The sequence below is a fragment of the Mauremys mutica genome, chromosome 2 (genome assembly GCF_020497125.1).
Source record: "Mauremys mutica isolate MM-2020 ecotype Southern chromosome 2, ASM2049712v1, whole genome shotgun sequence".
NCBI lineage: Eukaryota > Metazoa > Chordata > Testudines > Geoemydidae > Mauremys > Mauremys mutica.
Window position 1 is genome coordinate 198622153 of NC_059073.1, and position 16954 is coordinate 198639106.

At 41.1% G+C, this 16954-nt stretch overlaps 1 protein-coding gene across 1 annotated transcript in view; it reads left to right on the forward strand.

Annotated features, from left to right (window-relative positions):
• The first annotated feature begins 1772 nt into the window (after positions 1 to 1772).
• The window catches only part of EGFR (epidermal growth factor receptor), a 260822-nt gene continuing 245640 nt past the window's right edge, over positions 1773 to 16954 (forward strand). The window contains exon 1 of the mRNA XM_045005882.1: positions 1773 to 2243. Coding sequence (XP_044861817.1) covers positions 2147 to 2243 — 97 coding nt within the window. The 5' untranslated portion in view covers positions 1773 to 2146. The remainder of the gene's footprint in view (positions 2244 to 16954) is intronic.

Genomic DNA, 16954 nt, shown 5'->3' on the forward strand with positions numbered 1-16954 from the left:
TCATTTTTAAAAAGCCAATAACCCTTAATTATTTTTTGTAAATGATATCTTTATACTGCCTGAATATATATATTTACCTGAAGAATTGGTTTGGGGTTTATTTGGTTTTTGGTGAACCCTGTTAATGTCTGGTCCTATTGCCATATATAAACAAGTTAGCACTCAGGAGGCTAACAGTCTGCATTAAATAAATTATTCTTGCACTATCTTCAAGGAGATAGCTACGTTAGACTTTAAATTATACTTTTTTTTTGCCTCCTGTGACAAACTTCTTTCCCAGTGGCGTTAATCCAGCATCCATCCTCAAAGTGCAGTTTGCTACCTTTAGTATGTGCTGTTGTCCCACAGTGCTGCAAAGATTATTTATATTGGCTCTGTGTGATTAAAAAATCCTATTTGTCTCAGCTAAATGAAAGCTAGCAGATCTACCCAGCATGCATCTAATAGTGTAACAACATTTCCAGATGCACAAATTCACAATATAATGCTTGCCATATAAAAACATCATTTACTGTGGCATGTGTATGTCTCTATAATGGCTTGTACAAGGAAAAATACAGTAATACAAAACAAAGATTTATTTATTTTTGTTTAATTCAGTATTCCTTAGTCAAGTAACACTTCTAATGATTTTTGGGTTGTATAAAGATTGGAAGATCCAGGTCAAAACAGGAACAGAAGCATACAGTATAGCAAAAAAAATTAGTCCCAAGTAGGATCAGTGCCAATGGGACTGTGAGTTACTGGGGGAAGAAAAGATGCATAGAAATAATGTAGTTTGTCTTCATTTTTCTCTCTCTCACACAAACTCCTTAAAGTGTTTTGGGGTAAAATGCACACAGTGGGAACAGGATCAGTCTCATAGAAGCCAGTAGCAAAACTCCAAGATCTAGTGCTATGTCATAAGCTTTTCAATCATTAACTTCGCAAGGTAATGATTGATTGACTGACTTTTCCCTATGAGGTCCTTTATGAAGCTCTGTTGGCGTTTATTAAGAAGTTCATCTGCAAATCTCTCCTTTGAAAGCAAAGGCGCGACCGACTGGTTTTAGCCTCCCAAGTCCCGCCTCAATCACCCACAATTACTCCTTATCGGCCTTTTGTTTTCTGAGAGAGTTGCTCAGTAACTTATTTCCATTCTCGCCTCCTCAAGAACACAGGAGACTAGATTTGCCAGTTCGCGTTTGCCAGCCATCCTACTCTTTCTCTCACGCAGAGAGGAGGGCTGATCCAGGGGTGTAAAGCAGGAAAAGTTCAACAAAGTCAGGCCACATCTCGTGTAACCGCCCCAAAAGAGAGCGAGTGAATGTGCAAGCGAGCCGGGCTCCAGTCCGCTCCTGGCTTCCCTTCTGAGCGTTTACCAGCAGTGCCTAGCTTACTCTGCCGCCTGTTGACGAACCGGGGAGACTTGAGGCAGAGCTTTATCCCTGCCCTTCCCGGGAAGGGGGCCGGTGGCGGGCAGGGCTGCAAAGCTGCAGCCAGAGCTAAGGTGCGATCTTCTCTTTAGCAAAGGCTCCAGCTGAGGGGCGAGATGCCCGGGCTGGGCAGGGGTGGGACAGCTGGAGCCAGGGCCTAGGGAGACGGGGGCAGGGAATTTCCCTCGCTTCCTCCCCGCCCCCCGGGCAGGTGAGCGCCCCGGCCAGCCCCTCACCTGGAGCCCAGCAGGGCGAGGCGCCGCCTCCTCCCCCTGCTCATCCCCGCCCCCGTCCCCGCCGGCCCGCCCCCTCCTGGGCGGGCGGATTCCCCCGAGGAAACCCCTGAGCGCGGCTGGCTCGCTCGCTCGCTGCGTGCGGGGAAAGTTTTGCTGCGAGCGGAGGCGTTAGGAGGAGGGGGAGAGCGCGGAGCTCCCTCAGCCCCGGGCGCGCAGCCACCGCCGGAGGAGGAGACCCGGGAGCAGCCGCCGGCTCCCAGCCAGACCCCGGGGCACTGTCTCCGCCACGCACGTGGGGTGGGAGCCGCTGCCAGCCGCCGGGGAGCCCGGAGCCCCTTAGCCCCAGCGCCGCCGCCGCCGCCGCCTGGTGCCCGGGCAGCAGCTCCGCATGGTCCGCAGAGCCGCGGGGCGCGGACCCGGGGAGAGGAGCTGAGCGCCGCCGGAGGGACCAGGGAAGAGCCGCGCCGAGCCCCCGGGATTAGTTCCCAGCCCGGGATGGGGGACTGGAGCCGCCGGCCCCGGGCAGCAGCCGCTGTCCTGGTGCTGCTTCTCGCCGGCTTCTGCCTCAGCGCCGCGGTGGAGGAGAAGAAAGGTACCGGTCGCGCCCCGGGGGGCTGGCCGCGCTGTGGGGGGCGCCCTAGTGGGGCGGCTCGGGGGGGGGGGAGCCCCGCTGCCTCCAGGGCTGGGGGGGGGGGCGGGGAAGCTGTAAACTTTCCCTCCGGCTCCATAGCTGGAGTTCCGGGCGCCGGCCGGCGCTGCCCCAGCGCTGCGCTGTCAGGGCCGGGAGGGGGGCAATGTCCCAACTCCTTGGCCGCGCTGTGACAGCTTCGCGGCGTGCCGCCTCCTGAGTCCGGGGCTTGCTGGCTCCGGGGGCGGGGGGGGGATCACACCGCCGCGCTGCGATCTCCTCCTAGGCTGGCTGACGATGCCAGAGATTTTATCGGCCCCTCTGTTAGCTCCCACGCTGCCCTTTACTAACTGGGGGGCCACGTTCTGCCCCGGGGGTGTGACCCAGCGGCACCTGGCCCGATGAGTTTCCGAGGCAGCTTGGTCAAGCAATCCCTCCCGGCGTGTCCGCGTGCACATCGTGCCAATATCCTTGGAAGTGTTTTAGTGCCTTTCGGAAGCATCGGTGGGGTAATAAGCCACGAGGGGAGAGGCGGTGACAGGCTGCTGTGTCGGTTTCACAAGAGGTTTGGTTGCCCTACTAAGGGGTTACTGCCCCAGGCTTATGATCGTCTTCCTGTAACTAATACAACAGGGGTGGGGGGAACGCCACGAATGATTCACATGCATGCCTGAGCCAAATAACTCTTGTTCCATGCAAGCCTAAGTTTTATAACAACTGCAGTGATGTTGGTCTCTTTTCTTGTCATTCTCACCTGCTCCTGATCGTTTCCTGAGCATTGTTTATCTGTCCGGCAGAAATACCCCAAGGAAAAAGCTCAATATGTGCCCATTCCCTCCACTCTTCTTAAAAACGGGAAGCACTTGTACGTGTGGTGCCCAGTCTAAACAAATTGGCAAGCTTTATGAATGAACTGCATGTCTCTTACTGTCAGCTGCGCTTGCTGTTTCTCTCACTGACCTGGGCATATTGAAAATTGTGTAGACTAGTTTACTGCAAGATTTTAATACGTTAAGGAACCGGTTTCAATGTAAAACAGCTTCTGGCTGGTCAAACTCTTCTTCTCCCCCCCACCCCCCTTTTGTAAGTTTCAAGAGGAGGCAGCAAACTTCAGTTCCAGGGAAAATCGTTTTTGTCTTGGAAATCCTCCAATAACAACAACACAATGTAGATTTTTGTTAAAAAATCGCTTGAGAAGAGACCTGATAGTTTTAGAAAGTCTTTTAGAACTGCTGAGCATAAGTGAGTTTGCATTTCGTGACTCTGGACAATAAAACCATCTTTGAAAAGGAGAAACACGCCTTTTAGAAAAGCTAATTACACAATCTTTGAAATCAAGAGACACTCTGGTTCTAAGAAGCAAGTTCGTACCTGTCGTTGATGTAATGAGGGCAGGTTTTTGGGGGGAGTTGACTCCCTTTGCTGTGATTGTGCAGCTCAGATAAAATTGTTTTGAAACACAGACTGAGTTTAGGTGCAAGGGTAATACTAAAGGTTATAGTATTAAGAGGTAGCAATTGTTATTGTTTTATTGGTATTACTGTCCTGTCTACAGGCCTAGGTATGGACCAGGACCCCAGTCTATTAATGGCAGTAAAGAAGTGATAAGGAGTATGTTTTTTTCCCCACAGTATAATTGTTTGGCAGTAGCTTTTCACACCAGGAGAGTTAGACCTGTTGACAAAGATAGAATGCAGTATGCCATCTTCAAAATGCCAGTTGCCTGATAGTTCACTGTAATGTATGATCACAAAAGGTGAGCAGAAGAGTGCTTTTTGGTGGCATGTTTTACTGCTTCCATTGAATTAACTGGTAAAATTACCATTGAAGTGAATGATACAGGATGAATCCTCATTTGAGAATCATAAAGTAGCAGTTCCAAATTTTAATGTTTCTTTCAAAGTAATAGGTGGATGATAGATCAGACCATCATCATGACTCCAGAACCTGCCTCACGTTTCAGGTACATGGGATCATCCTTTTGATATACATATCCTGAGCCCCGACTCAGGGGTGCTGGAACTAGGGATGCTGGGGGTGCAGAAGCACCCCCCCTGGCTTGAAGTAGTCATAACAACCAAATACACTTGTTTCTGCTTTCAGCCTCTCCACTATAAAAACTGATACAGCACCCCTGTCCTGACTGTAAATCCAAACATATTGTAATGAATTTATGCAGCAATACAAACCAATGAAGTGCTACAGTAAACTAAAATGATGCATCTGAGAAATTTTAAATTGGATGTACTTCTGAGCATTCACTTTTTAAAAATTTCAACTGAATGTCACTTCTTTATTATACAAAGAGCTGATTACTCTTTTCTTTTTTTGTATTTAAAAAAAGAAATCAGATGCTAGTACAGTGCTCATTAGAGTGCCAAAAATGTACAACTTTAAATATATACCAGCCCCTGGAAATTTCCACTACATGCATCCGACGAAGTGGGTATTCACCCACGAAAGCTCATGCTCCAAAACGTCTGTTAGTCTATAAGGTGCTGCAAGACTCTTTGCTGCTTTTACAGATCCAGACTGACACGGCTACCCCTCTGGAACTTTTGGTTAAGGAGATGACTTCAGTGTCAATTTTTTATAAAGTTATATCTTTCTCCAAACTTTGAGAATTAAAAACAAATTTCAATACAGCTGAGAGACAACTGACTTTATTGTTGACTTTTTAATAATAAAAAAGGAATCATGAACATTCCAAAACCAAACAAAACAGAATTATTGAAAATGTAAACACACGAGATCAGAATCTGTCTCACACGTGTTGGTGTAAACCCAGATTAACACAACAGTGAAGCTAACATACATTTTCACCAATCCAGTCACAGTAATAGTTTTAATAGTAGTAATTTCCAGTAATAGTCGTGCCAGTTATTGCCTAGTGCACTTTATCAGTAGCAAACTGAAGTGTAACTGGCAAATCAGTGGTAGCACTACTATTCAGATAACCTGCTTTCCACTGTATTCTGCATCAGTTTAGTTTTGATTTTCAGTGGTCAACCATTCATGTGAGCACAGTATTATACACTGGGAATGTGCAAGGCTAGATATTGGTTAACTCATTAACTACAGAGGTTCTTTTCGGTTTCCCATAGTGTCTGGTGGTTTGGATCTCTACTTTTCTTAAGGGTTTTTCATTTATTAATTTTAATATGAGAATTGTTCAATACAATGCAATATTTGTACATCACTAAATGTATATTAGTGTGCATGTTTATGGTATCTTTAAATTATTCTGTAGACTGCATGGAACAAAGTGTTTTACTCATGTTCAAATATTGCTTTATACTGCTAAACCAATGGTAAAAGTTTCTTTTACAACTTTTGGGTCACATATTGTCATCTGTCTACCAGATACCAATGGGAATTGCATGTACGGGTCAAGGACATTATATGGTCCCAGATTTGTATCACAGCCATATATTACGCTACATTCTAGCGCAGAATTCCCATTGACTTGCAATGGTAGTTTTGCATAAGAAAAGAAGGTGGAATATGCCCTTTTAGCATCTATGGATTTGTCTACACACACATACTTTTTGTAACAAATTAACTGTATTGGTTTAGAAACTGATATTGTTAAATTGGTGCAAACCCTGGTGTAGATGTGGTTATACCAGCATAAAAGTGTGTATATTAGTATAACTTATTTTGATAAAACAACATAAATTGTTCAAAAACTGTGTGTTGATCAGACCTTATTCTGGTACCTTATGTCTGAAAGGCTTAATCCTACCTGTTTAAAAACAAACACACAACAAAAATGTATATCCATCCACTTAGGACCATATTTTACCCCCAGCCTTAGTGCAAAAATGTCATTACCTTCAAGGAATTTCTCAGATGTAAGGAGGAAACATATGGCAGTAAAAGTGCAGCCAAATGTATATCATATATGGCCCTTGGTTTTCATCCTCAATCTATGCTTCTGGCAAAAATGGTCAGATTAAAATCTTTGTGTGAGCAAAATTATTCTCAACAAAAGATTGGGCCTTAAATTAATAATATTTATAGGAAATATATAGAAATGTATAAAATATATGCATAGCTGAGAGTAAAAAATGCTAACATACTGTATTATTTATTGCAACAACAGCGTATTAAGTGTTTTACATACAATAAAGAAAAAGGGTACCTGCCCTTGAGACTAGTCTAAATCCATTGTAATCCATTTATTAATTTAGGGAGACAAACTCCTTCATGGAGTGTCAGACAATCTCATGATGTTTCTGAGGGCTGGCTCTTGCATTTGAGTATGTGTGTTTGCTGTAATCTTTGTGATAGACCAGTTTTAGGCAGCAGTATAAGTGACTGGTCCAACCAGTTTGTTCATAATGTTACAGTTCTTTCATGTTCCTTTTAGATCAAACCTTACTTTGTTTTGTAACTCTTCAAGAACAAGCATAGTGAACGTACATGCCTGCCTTAACTCACTTTCATCAGATTGCTTGTATCTTGATGAATTGGTTTGTCATAGAAGTTGCTGATATTCCCAGTGGTGCTTGGGTTATTCCAAATCTCGGTGATGCGTATGTGCATCACGAGGTACAATCACCTTGTATTTATGAATATTGTATTTAAGAACTGTACTAAGTTCACAGTTATGCAGAATTAATAATCAGTATGTCATATTGTTTGCCTTTATATCATACACATAATGAATATTCCTGATTTACAATTACAGGAATTTCCCTCTAATTGCATTTTAGAAGGCAAGTTTCTACCTGGTAGAAATAGCCTTCTAGCCAGAACAATCAAAATTTTGCCTAAGCTTCTTTGGGTTTCAACCTGCCAAGACTGTGGTAATGTTGGCATAACGTGAAAGCTATTTAAAAAGATGGCAAAGATCTTATTTGCCCCCATGCTGGAAAGAGTGTGCCAGCTTCTTGTTATGCAGATTTGCAATATGGCCATCGTGTTAGATCTGTGGTTGCCTCTTGATACTTACGTAGTCGCTATTACCATGAATAGGTTTTTGCTACAATTATTCATGCCTTTCTCACCTCAAAATTAGACCACAGTAATGTTTTCTATTTCAGGTTATCTCTAAAGACCATTTTGAAACTAAAGGTAGTGTGGAATCCAGTGTGTCTACCTCCTAAGCTGTGCTTCACACATAGCTGTTGTACTGGTGATGCGTGAGCTGCTATAGCTGTCAGCCAGAAAGTCTGCTTCTCTTCCCAGGCTGTTGTGCCACAGTTGCAATTAGCATAATCTGTGGTCAGTGATGTGATATTACTTGAGGGGCCCTTAACTCCCGAACTTGCTTGTCATGTAAGAATGGTCAAACACAGTCTAGACATCCTGATGATGAGGGTGGTAGATTCATAGATACTAATCATTGAAAGTCATCCCCTCTTAAGCAATGCTGTCATTCATCCTTATCACCTTTAATGATTCCATGAAATGCATAAAGACGTTAAGGGCTGGTGATAGAGTTTTATCTAATATATGTTGGTCCAGACACAAAACATTCAGCTGAGTTTCACTTTGCACTTTATGGCCATGAGGTCATGGTACATGTTGTGGGAGTCTGTTATTTGATACCTCATTTGGACTCTGACATGTTGAGTTGACAATCTTTGTTAGACTTATTAGCACACATGATCTCACTCTTTAACTCGTATCATTTTTATTTTGTTTGTTTTTCACATGCACTTTACTGCAAGGAAGGACAATAGTGCTATTTGGTTAGTGTGTACAGTATGAAGTCTGATACTGTTTCTGTCTATATTAAACGGTTTGCTATAACAGTTCTCTGGTACTGTAATTCTTGGCTTTCAACTATGTCAAAATAGACTATAATACTTCTTTATTTAGGGCCTAATTCTGCCACCTTAATAATACCGAGTAATACTCATTCTGCAAGTATTTTGGGAGCGAGGTAACACTCGGCAGGAATAAAGGTGGCAGAATTGGCCCCTGTGTGTGTGAGTTAATGTATGTACAGTGGGGCCCTATCAAAATAAGTAAGTGGTTATATTGCAAGAAGATTGCTTATTTACTGAGCCAACTATGACATACCTTGGCTGTTTTCCTCACAGGGAAAATGTATGCATATGGGTGGCACGGTTGTGCTGCCAATAACTTAACAAGAGCTCTCAATTTTTGCCTCTTTAGCCTGAGCACAAGTGCTTGCAGAATAGATAGGGTTGAGGAATCTATTTGTTAGTTTTCCCATTTAAAGAAAAAAAGCCTTCTTATAACCATAATCAACAAAGAAGGCAATGTAAATTGGCAATCAAACTTATAAGTGCACTTGCTGCAAATAGTTATACTAAGGGTATATCTATACGTGCAGCACTGCAGCGGCGCACCTGTACTGATACAGCTGTGCTACTGCGGCGTATCTGGTGAAGACACTCTAAGTGGACAAAAAAAACACCTTCGCAAGCGGCATAAGCTATGTCAGTGGAAGAAGCTGTGCACACAAACACTTTCATCGGTGTAACTTATATGTAAAAGCAGCAAAGGGTCTTGTGGCACCTTACAGACTAACAGACGTTTTGGAGCATGAGCTTTCGTGGGTGAATACCCACTTCATCGGATGCCGAAGTGGGTATTCACCCACGAAAGCTCATGCTCCAAAACATCTGTTAGTCTGTAAGGTGCCACAAGACTCTTTGCTGCTTTTACAGAACCAGACTAACACGGCTACCCCTCTGGTGTAACTTATGGTGTGTGTGTGTGGAATATTCACACCCTGAGAGGTGCCAACATAGGTTATGTCTACACTACTGCCTAAGTGCATTTGAGGAACAAAATATTGATAGTAGAGTACAATGCTCAACTTATGTAAATTGAACTGGTGTGTGTGTTTAAAGCAAGGGTTTAGTACTGTATGTGTTTTGTCTGCTGACAGCTCCATCTCTGACATATGCACAGCTCCTCCACCTATTAAGTTGGTATTTTAATTAGCCTCCTCTAGTGTGTTATTATGTATGTCTACGCATATGAAAGTGAGTATCTGTGTGTTCATATGTATATACCAATATATGATAAATGCAAATGTATACAAAATCTGAAGTGCTTTTTTCTGCATTTTAATTACCAAAAAATAGAATACTTGCTATTTAGATGGTCTTTACATATGTGACATCTTCTCAGTACAATGCAAACATTTAAGTAATTAATTGCTGTGGAAAATGCTAATGGGTTGCACATTAGCAATCACTGATGTATAAGCACCCGTTAACTGCATCCCAAGACTCAATAAGGGTATGTTAAAGCTCTGTAAGGTTATAGAAAGGAAGGTTAAAGCACTCACAGTTGTCTGATAGTTTAGGCTTTGCAGTTCCTTTGTGTTGCAGAGCAGCTACACAAGGAGGGTAGATTTCAGAGGAGAAGCCCTGTTAGTCTGTATTTGCAAAAAGAACTGGAGTACTTGTGGCACCTTAGAGACTCATAAATTTATTTGAGCATAAGTTTTCGTGGGCTACAGCCCACTTCTTCAGATGCATAGAATGGAACATATAGTAAGGAGATGTAGACTCCTTTCAGGCCATATGGTCTCTTTAGCAGTTTTAGGCCAGGTCTACCCTAGGAGCACTCTGCTATAGCTACACTGGTCTACTATATTGGCAAAGTGTTCCTAGTGTGGACACAACTTATATTGGCAAAACTGCGCTTTTGTCAATATGGTGTATTCCTGTCCCCCCTTCTCCCCTCCAAGCAAAACAAGCTATGCTGGATAAAGCACAGTTTTGCCGGTACAGCTGTGTCTACATTGGAAGCTTTGGCCCACACAGTTATCAGTCACAAATCACACCCTGACTGACACAGCTTTGCTTAGCCATGTCTACGCTACAGAGTTAGGTCAACATAAGGCAGCTTGTGTCAACCTAAATGTCACTAAATTTATGTCACTAAAATGTAGCTCCCACTCGCTGATCACACTGACTTAACTCCACCTCTGTGAGAGCTTAAGTTAATGTAATTAGGTCGACACAGTGTCAGTGTAGACACTGCGTTGCTGACATCGACTGTCGCTGCCTTTCAGAAGCCATCCCACAATGCCTCACACTGATAGTTAAATCGGTGCATGTGTTCTTGGTGAGGATGCACAACGCTAACACGAGGAGTGTAGTGTGGACATGCAAAAGCGATTTAATCACTGCGGTGGCTGTACATCAACATAACTTAGGTTGATTTAATTTTGTAGTGTAGACCTGCTCCTAGAGACGTCTCAGGTGTAAATGTTGGGCGCTGGGGAAGGAAGGGGAGACTATGAAGCTGTGAGGCTATGGGGAGGGGAAGAGAAGGACACAAATCAGCTGCTCAATGGACAGGGCAATGGTTATTTACTTGAGGTTTCTGCAAGAAGAGAATTACTTGTGTCCTGTTCAGTGAAACACTGTTTACAAAGTGCACTCAAGTAAACATATTACAGGAAGATAATATTTGATTCAACATCAGTTTATGCTCCAAATGGGTAACTGACCTGCAAGGCCCTGGCAATCTGCTACTGCTTGGCAAAGGGGCAATGTAACCTTCACAATTCCTCTCTTAGGTAGCTAAGTATTACTTTGCCTATTGGCAGATTTGGAATCTGAGGCACAGAGAGGTTGGGGAGAGCTGAGATTTAGGATTTTGGCCTCCAGCCCCATGCTCTAACTATTAATCAACACTGTTTGTCATTTTAATGTAACCCACCTCCCACATCCCCAGTTATGCTTATTGTCAAGCTTTGAAATGATATATATTTCATTCAGTGCTCTATTTCCACTGGTGCACACATGTAAAGTCTGTTTAGTATTTGCTGGGCTTGCAAGGACTGTGTGCGTCTATGTTTCTACAGCTTCTATCACAAGGCGTTCCCATCACCTGACTGGATCTTTGAGCACAACCACAATATAACTAATAATCAACCTCATAAGGAGAGCTCTCATGGAATATGCCAGGTTTGATATCTCACAACCAAAACACATTAAATCCTATCATATGCAAAATTTCTATTTCCGTATCCCCATTGCAACTGCTGATCGGGGATTATGATAAAACACATTAAGAGCCAATAAGAAGGACCCCCTGTGGATATTTAAATAATAGAGAATTGTAATGGTAGAGCGAAATTCTGGGCTGGTGTAAGGAGTAGGGGTGGTGCCTACTCACATTGGGTTTGAATTTACTCCTAAATCACTCTTCCACTGTAAATGCAATGTAGTTTTAATGGTAGTTCTGACTTCAGTGATTTGGTGCTTTAAACAAAATATTACTCTGTTATTTGTATTACCATAGCAACTAGATATGTCAATTTCTGAGTTTCGATATGCGTGCACACTGCTGATTAGATTTAATGGACATTGTGTGCACATCTGAGAGTAGAATTTGCCCTGAATGCAGAATAGTTAATACTTCTTTCCAAGTTCTATGCACTCATTTCCATTTATTACTGCTGATGGTTCTGTGGTTAAATCAGTCTAAATGATCATTTGGTCTTGAAAATGCTACCTTTTTTTTTTGATTGCACACATATTTTAACAAGTTGTGAGTCTGTGTTTTTTAAATTGCATGTTTGAGAGTAAAAGTGTATCTTTGAAATGAATTTGTGCAGCAAATTCATGTGGGTTTCCTGACACTGATCCAATATGTGGAGGTATGTAAAACTGAAAGGGAATGAGGCAAGGCTGGGGGAAGAAGCTTGTTTTAGCAGTTGGGTTAGTTATTTCAACAATGCCTTCAGCAAAGAAGTAGGAAGTTACTTACTCAAATCAGTGGCTAGTTTCCATGATTCAGATTGGAACACATATTACAACTAATTTGGATGAGTAAATGACTGCTAGTAAAGGAGACAACCTCAACAAATAGCATGGCATGTCGCATATCTCATGTTATTTACTGTGTCCTTTAGAATCGATGTGGTTAGGTTGGTTGCTGCAGGAAAACAGTGTCACATTTTGAATCAAAGCCACTTAGCAAAGGCTTACATTAAAACAAACATGTACACCTTTTTTTGTACAGAGGGTGCATTATTCTCAGCCTATGGTTGTATTTTTACTTTTCAATAAACAAAATTTTGACTGTGAAAATGCTTTTCCGCTCCTACTTACATTTTTATAATTTTTGAGAATTCTCAGGCAAGTTTCTCTTTTTTTCCTGCAATTGCTGTACCATTAGGTGTCCTGCTTACACTGTTACCTCGGTTTTTTATGATGCTCCAAGTGAAGCAGTGCAATATCAATCTATTATCAGGTTCATCCTTTCTCAAATGTGTGTATGTGAGGTATGTATTATCTCTAGTGCTTCCAAGTGGATATGCTCCATGATCAATCAGGTCTCTTCCATCTCCAATTTCTATTGTCCTGATTGGACTTCTAGTGACAGCAACGCTTTCCCAAGATATTCCCAGATAAAGATTGAGCTTGCTTTGTGTTTCCTAGAAATACTGTGGTTTTGCTGTGGTGTAACAGGTAGGACTGGGGACCCTTTTGGGTGGGAGTGGGGGGATCAGCATCGTCTGCATACCTAATTCCTGGAGATTTTGGTCTTCTATTTCCTCATTTTCCCTTCCTTCTTCTTTCCCCTTAATATAATTTAAATATCAGCTAATCTACAGTTAAGACGTTGAGGATTCTAGTTTAACATTGTAGACTTGTAAGAAAATAAGGAAAACAAGCTTTCAGTGCCATAATAAAATGTATTTTTTCTATATGAGGATACTATTTCTTTCACAAACAGAAGTTCAGGTTGGAGTCCTTTCTCATACTTGAATGCCTGAAACATAAATCTGCTAAACGCCTTATTATTTTCAGCATTTTAGCTGGAAAATGAGGCCGTAGTGTTTAAAAAAGAAAAAAAAAGTAGATAACTTGGCAAAATTAAGTATACATTTTTCATTTTGGAGGCACGTAGTGGATTAATATTGTCTGTCATGGCAAGTGAACATAGAACTTTAAACAAACAAACAGAAAACGCCCCCAAATGTGTATTAAATGAAATTGCAGTAGTGACTATTCATTTGGCAAAGTACACTATTATGGAATGACAGAACAAGAATTTGGTGCTTTTAGCCACGAGCCAGTTGCTATTTCCATTTTTAAACTTTGTTTGATGTTATAACTCAACTTCCCATAAGGCTGAAACTTAATCCTCTTGCTTTTTAAAAAAGGATTCATTTTGTTTGGTGCTATTCCATTCTATGCATCCGAAGAAGTGAGCTGCAGCTCACGAAAGCGCATGCTAAAATAAATTTGTTAGTCTTTAAGGTGCCATAAGTACTCCTGTTCTTTTTGCGGATACAGACTAACAAGGCTGCTACTCTGAAATCAGACTGGTCAGTTTTTGTTGTGACTTCCAATTTTTTTCTTTTCTCTGGCCTGTTCTAAATTACAAAAGACATTTTTAAATTGAAATTTTACAGACAGTGAGGCCCTGATCCTGCAAGCTGTTTTGTGTAGGTGGAGCCCCACTTAAGCCATTGGGGCTCTGCTTGAGGACTGGGTCTGCTCACACTGAGAAACTTGCAAGATGTGGGCCTATAGTTCTTAATATAGACTGGTGTCTTGGTGGTGGTGTATTCAAAAGTGCTACTTCACTAGTTGTGATTGACACTGATAATACACTGTCAGATAACTTTAATTCCATCCCTGTTAACACACTAACTACTATAACAGGATGTCAATGTAAAATTAAGAATTTGCGTGTGTGTGTGTGTGTTGTATCGTATCAGGTGTCTATCACAAGATCGTATACAATGTAAATAGAAGTTACTATGTATGGAGCAGAAACATTTTACTCCCCTCAAATTTATTAGCTATATGAGTGTTGACCCATATAGTTGGTCATTTGTTCTTACTTTAAAGACTTCCACTATCCAAAAAGCAAAACAACATAGATTTCAATGACTGCATGCACATTTGCCAGTGAAAGGATGAGATGGTAGTGCAAATTCTATTAGAATGCCAAAGCAATATTTATTTACTTTTACATATTTTGAATTTCATTATCCATGGGTAAATTCACAAAGGAACATAACCTTTATTTAAAATTTCATGTAATGATCTGACTAGAGGAAGTTAGATTAGATTTAGGAGGCCACTTTGTCCAAAAGGGTGAATGAAGCGCATATTTAACATGAAAGATCGTATCATGCACTTTACTGAGACCAATGCAATAACTAGACACCATTCACAGTATTGCTTCTCTGAAGCCAGTGGCAAAAAGTTGATGTCAGTGGGAGCAAATTTAAAAAAAAAAAAGCTGCACCAGTGTAAACCAGGAGTAAACCAGTGAGATCAATTGAGTTAAAAATTGAGAGCCTGTTGTTTACAGTGAATAACCTGACTAGTTCTAATGGGCAGAATTAAGGCTGGAAAAAAAAACTTTTAGCTCTTGGTTTCTTTGCTTTAGCTAGTTGATAAGTCCTAAATGTTACTTTAATATGCAGGTTTTAGATATGCATCTTATTAGTGGATCAATTTGAGCACTTCCTCAGATTTTGAAAGGATTACCACAGGCTCATTTCCATTTTCAACAAGGGATGCAATTATTTTTGAAAAAATGTATTTTCAGTCTGTTTCCTTCTTAATAAGCTCGGCAAGCTGCTCTTGTTTAATGATTTTATTATTTCAAAGCTTGTTCTTTCTCTTTCTCTTTCTTTTTTACTTTTTAATGAGACTGTCTTCTAGGCAGCATCATTTGGTCACAGATATCTATACCAGAATAAGTAATCCAGCAACATCTTCTCTGGAGTCTTTTTTCATCAATATATATGCTGCTTCCATCAATACGCATACATGATTCCCCTTGACACTACCAGGAGAATTGTTTGGGCACAAGTAAGGGGGAAATAGACCCTCACCAGAGTAAGGGTTGGTTAGTACTTCACATGAATGTATTTTAAGTCTTGAACAGCAGTCTGTTGTGCTTCAATTAATGCAAACTACCAACTGGATTAAAAGAGTAAAAATTAACTATTAATTAACAAAGCATCTGTTTCTTTTGTGTCTGGCCAGTACTAATTATGAACCTAATGAATTAAGGGTAGCATAGGGCATCCAAGAAGCTGCTGGTATCAAAAACGTATCAAAGTTCTTGGAGAAAATTTATTGCCCTCTGATATAAATTGTCGTCCCCCCCAGCTGCATTTCGAGGTCATAAATACCATACTTGTCTGCTCATGTACTGTCTATATTTTGTATTTATTAAATTACATGAAAAGAGTACATAAGCCAGTCATTGGCATTTACAAGAGAGACTCCGAGACTGTTCCTTCTTTTCATACAGTGGAAATTGGACCCTGCCTGTAAACTATTATCAAATAATGTTTCAAATGCTCAGTCAATTTAGAAGGAGAAAGCGTGTTACTTCTATCTGAAGAAACAGACTAGCCAGAATAGATGGGATTATAAAATAGATTGTTCTGGAGCAACATTGTGTTATTGAAAATGATGCTATCTCACTGGTAATCATATTGTTAGACTTTATGGCCCATAAATTTAGATAAAGGCATTTGTAAAATTGTCAGTAAGAATTCTTACCTTTCGGAGCTTTTCAATGAACTTCTTCAGCTCCCTTAATAAATTAACACCATCAGCTGTGTTTTTGTAACTATACAAAATAACACTTTCATTCCATAGATGTAATACCTCTATTGGAAAAAAAATGACACTGTCAGCTTAAAATTTATGGGCCAGATCCTCAACTAGTGTAAATCGGCAAAGCTTCATTGACTAGCTTACACCAACACTGTTAATTATCTATCTTGCCAATAACACCTTAGGTTATTGGGAAGGAAAGAATTTTAAAATTTGTTTTGTAATTAGTTATATTCTTTGTTTAAACATTTTTCTCAATTTGGACAAACAAATCAATTGTCAGTTTTACTTTGGTTTCATTGTCAGTTTCATTTTCAGGCTTTTAATGATGCAGTATTGGAAATTGACCCTGCAGTGGAATGTGTGTTTAAAATGTGCTTTAATTGGCATTCTAAAATATTATGGAAACATTTTAGCTTGTTTAAAACTTATATTTTGTGTCAAACATAAATTGATAATGTCCTTTAAATTTTTTCTCATGGTTACTATTCCCCACTGCCCCCATCCCCTCCTCATGACTGGTTAAGTAACAATCATGTGACATCTGTTCATAGGTGATGGGAAATCTTCCCTCTGGAGAGAGGATGAGTGAGAACAAACCACACATGACAGATGTTTGGCAGGTTGCTTAAGGCACTGCTGGAAGATACTTGCATAGGATGGTGATGAGGGAAATTAGAATTAGTTCACACAAGCAGGGAAATAGCCCAAGTCAGATAGCACTGGTGATAGCTGATACTAACACCTACAATGGGACAACATTGATAATGAGAAGCAAAGCAGAGAGCTGAAAATGAACTCCAGAACTTTCCAATTCTATAGTACTAGTGACATGGGAACAGCCTGTCCACCTGCCCAGCCCATTGAATGCCCTCAACTTTGCCCTCAACCCCAGTGTGCTACTAACAGAAAGATGAAATTACAGGCACTAGTCACAATACAACTTTGTGCTCTATCTCCAGCTCCCTGGTATATCTGGGAGCAGGGGAGTGAAGTTGAGGTCATCATGGAGAACTCAAGGATGTCCTTGATGCTCCCTGATATCTTTCCAGATGAGGATAATCTGGCCTGTAATTTTGCAATGCATTTCTTCTGCAGAAAAATTTGCAGTGATGCATAAACACCCATGGA